The 3,141-nt window shown below is 44.8% G+C and overlaps 1 protein-coding gene across 1 annotated transcript in view; it reads right to left on the reverse strand.

Moving 5' to 3' along the window:
• Positions 1-1,706: 1,706 nt before the first annotated feature.
• The window catches only part of LOC128378404 (MBT domain-containing protein 1-like), a 33,622-nt gene continuing 32,187 nt past the window's right edge, over positions 1,707-3,141 (reverse strand). Inside the window, exons 17-18 of the mRNA XM_053337909.1 lie at positions 2,764-2,952; positions 1,707-1,911 (exon numbers count right to left, since the gene is read on the reverse strand). Coding sequence (XP_053193884.1) covers positions 1,802-1,911; positions 2,764-2,952 — 299 coding nt within the window. The 3' untranslated portion in view covers positions 1,707-1,801. The remainder of the gene's footprint in view (positions 1,912-2,763; positions 2,953-3,141) is intronic.

A 3,141-nucleotide genomic window follows, 5' to 3' on the forward strand; every position in this document is an offset into this window, starting at 1 on the left:
GTAATCGATTCATTTCCGATTCACAGGGTCCCGATTCGATTCTCAATCCGATTCGATATCGATTCAATTTTATGTTCCCAGAGTTTCTGTTTTATAAGTCAGACAATATTTTTAACACTCATCATGTGTGGACACCAAATTGTTCAAGAGTAAAGTTAAATGATGAGTCTGATCCAACACTGGGATCTACGTGTGCATCTCTACATGAGGAGAGGATGAATTGGCCTTAAAGTGAACTGGCAGCCAGGACACTAGCGGGCTTGATGGGCTGTAATGGCTGGCTAGCTAGCTAGATGGCTAGCTAGCTCTAGCTTGTTCCCAGCTAACAGTTTGTAGCTCTAATCAAACAGTTTCTTCTGATAAAGTGGACGCTTACAAAGAAATCTGTTAAAACACTTTCAGGTAAAATTCAGTAACATTTGGCTTTTGGTTTAACTTCTCATCAAACTAAATGCTAAACAGACAGTAACAATGAATTGTAGCTAACATTTTTGTATTTTAAATGTAATTCCAACTTGTTTAAAGTCTCTTTTCGCTGACTTCACGTGATTCTTCAACTTTAGTAACAAGACAACTTGTGACAAGACGTTCAGCTAGTGGCTAAGCCTGCGAGCTAGCTAGATTATTGGGAGCTATACTGGCAATATATGCTCCAAGCTAGATCCCTGTAGCTTTACAACACACAATGAACTAAAGCAAAGGTGGCAGTTAGCTAGCAAGCAAGCAAGCTAGCCTGCTGGGTGATTGTGGCTAGCTAGTGTGTTACCGGTTAACTCGCCAGCTATACTAGGGCTGAGGTCAGGAGTCACAGCTATTTATATATTTTTTTATTCAGTTACCTGTTCCATTATTTCCTCTATTTAAAAAAATCCCAACAGAAGGATCTAAAGCATATCCATTTAGCTTTTAGGAAAAATGCTGAATCCTTCCTGTTTAAAGTCAGTTTAAATATAAAATATAAAACATTACTGTCATAAACCATCACATCCAGTCAGTCTTAGATTTTAAATGTACAGGTTGCATTAGTGTGATGACGGGCAGCTCTGACACTGACTGCTGCACGTGGATAAAACTCTGCTGATCATTTTTGGTCTGACCGGGCGCTAAAAGAAGCGAGATAAGGAACACCTGGGGGTTATTTAACAGGGCCGTGACCGTTGGCGTGTGTCTCCACAGCAGGAATCTCCCCTGGAGGACAATCTACGGGGGGCAAAATGAATCCCTGCCTCGGGGGTTTGTACTCTGGGTGCCCCGAAAAACTCCTGGGTGGGGCTTGAGGGTGACTCAGTGCTGATTGGGTATATTCAAACCAGAATAAACGCCTATAAACTGTTGCAGAATGATTAGGTCACCTCCAGAGTCCGATGGGTCGGTCTGCAATGTAGACACAACGGCTAAGAGGACGTTTCTGTAAAGTTCCCCCGCCTGCTAAATTTTACCCGGAACTTCCTTAAAAAGTAAACGGGACTAAAGACGTGAGGACTAAAAACCGTTGTGATGTAGTGATGGAGGAAGGTAGGCAGGACTGGACGCATTTATCTTCCATCTCCAGCCAGCTGAAGTCGTTCAAAGTTTGTGTTTACCGCCTTAAAACAGACCGTCAACAACGTCAGATGCTATGTAGCTTGTGTTCAATGTGTCCTACCTGTAGAAACATGGTGTCTCCTCCACAAAAAACACCACTAAGAATCTGAATTAATCACAGTAGATGATTATATGAGACCTGAAACTCATAATTGTAGCAAAGAAAAAAAAAGGATGGATGGATGGATTGATAAAGGCAGAGAGGATAGATGGAGGCCTACGAGTCCTGGTTGGTAAAGAATTCTCCAGATGATCCGTTGGTTTCTGTTTCAGTCCTTCCAGACGGTAACTCCGGTCCTTCAGTGTTCTCCTCTTTTATCTGTGAACCTACGGAAACAAAGAGGACATTAGGAGCGCTCGGTTAGAGCTCCTGGTCAGCCTGATGCGTAGCAGCCGGGTGGAGTTTGAGAATCTTCTGTTCACTGTGAGGAAACGTCTGTTGTGATTTGGCAAAAAACTGAATTAAATCTAAAGAGCTGCAACAATAAATAAATCAGCAGCTCTTTCGATAATTGATTAATAGTTTTAGTCATTTTTCAAGCAAAACTGCCAAAAATTCCACCTTCTGAAATGTGGCTTGATAGTTTTGTTTGTCATGCACAGTAATAATAATAATTTGGGGGTTTGGGATTGTTAAAGTCTGTGTAAAGTAAGAATAAATATGTGTTCTGAGTTTAACATACCACAGAAAAGTGTGTTGTTAACCACCCTGCCAAATTTGAATGATTAAAAAAATCACCAAATATATGAAATTAGGCTTCAAAGTTGTGTAAAAATCAGCCTCTGAAGCCCCGCCCCCTACCAAGTGTCACCTGTCAATCAAAGTCACCACCTCTACCAGAAACATGGACGCTAGGTCTGAGAGCTTTCTGCTGCTAACTCGGCTGCTAGCTCGGCGGCTAACTCGGCTGCTAGCTCGGCGGCTAACTCGCCGGCTAACTCGGCTGCTAGCTCGGCGGCTAACTCGGCTGCTAGCTCGGAGGTTAACTCAGCTGCTAGCTCGGAGGCTAACTCAGCTAACTGGCTAACTGTAGACTGTAGTAGTAGTAGTGTGTGCTGAATGTATTTCTACCTCTACAGCAGCAGGGGCGGGTTTATGCTAATCCTAGCTCCACAATTCAAATCTAAGTGGTTGAAATGCTTGGAGTGCAGAGCGGGAAGCGTCAGGCGTGTGTGTACCTGCCCCTTCCTCTGCGTTGGGGCTGCTCTCCGGGTCGGCAGACGGAGGTTGGGCCGCCGAGGCAGGAGTAGGGGGCGACGGGTAATCGGGCGGACTCTCGTTCTCGTCTCCTGACAGGCTCCTGGGTACGCCCATCACCACGGCAACAGACAGGCTGACCGGTCGCTTGGCGATGGGCAGCTTCCTCTCTGAGAGAAGCAGAAAGAAGATGGGACAATCAGTGTGTGTGTGTGTGTGTGTGTGTGTGTGTGTGTGTGTGTGAGAGTGTGTGTGAGTGTGTGTGTGTGTGTGAGAGAGAGAGTGTCTGTGTGTGTTACCTGTGTGTGTGTGTGTGTGTGTGTGTGTGTGTGTGTGTGTGAGTGTGTGTGTGTGTTACC

Source organism: Scomber japonicus, chromosome 18, assembly GCF_027409825.1.
Source record: "Scomber japonicus isolate fScoJap1 chromosome 18, fScoJap1.pri, whole genome shotgun sequence".
Taxonomy (NCBI): Eukaryota; Metazoa; Chordata; class Actinopteri; order Scombriformes; family Scombridae; genus Scomber; species Scomber japonicus.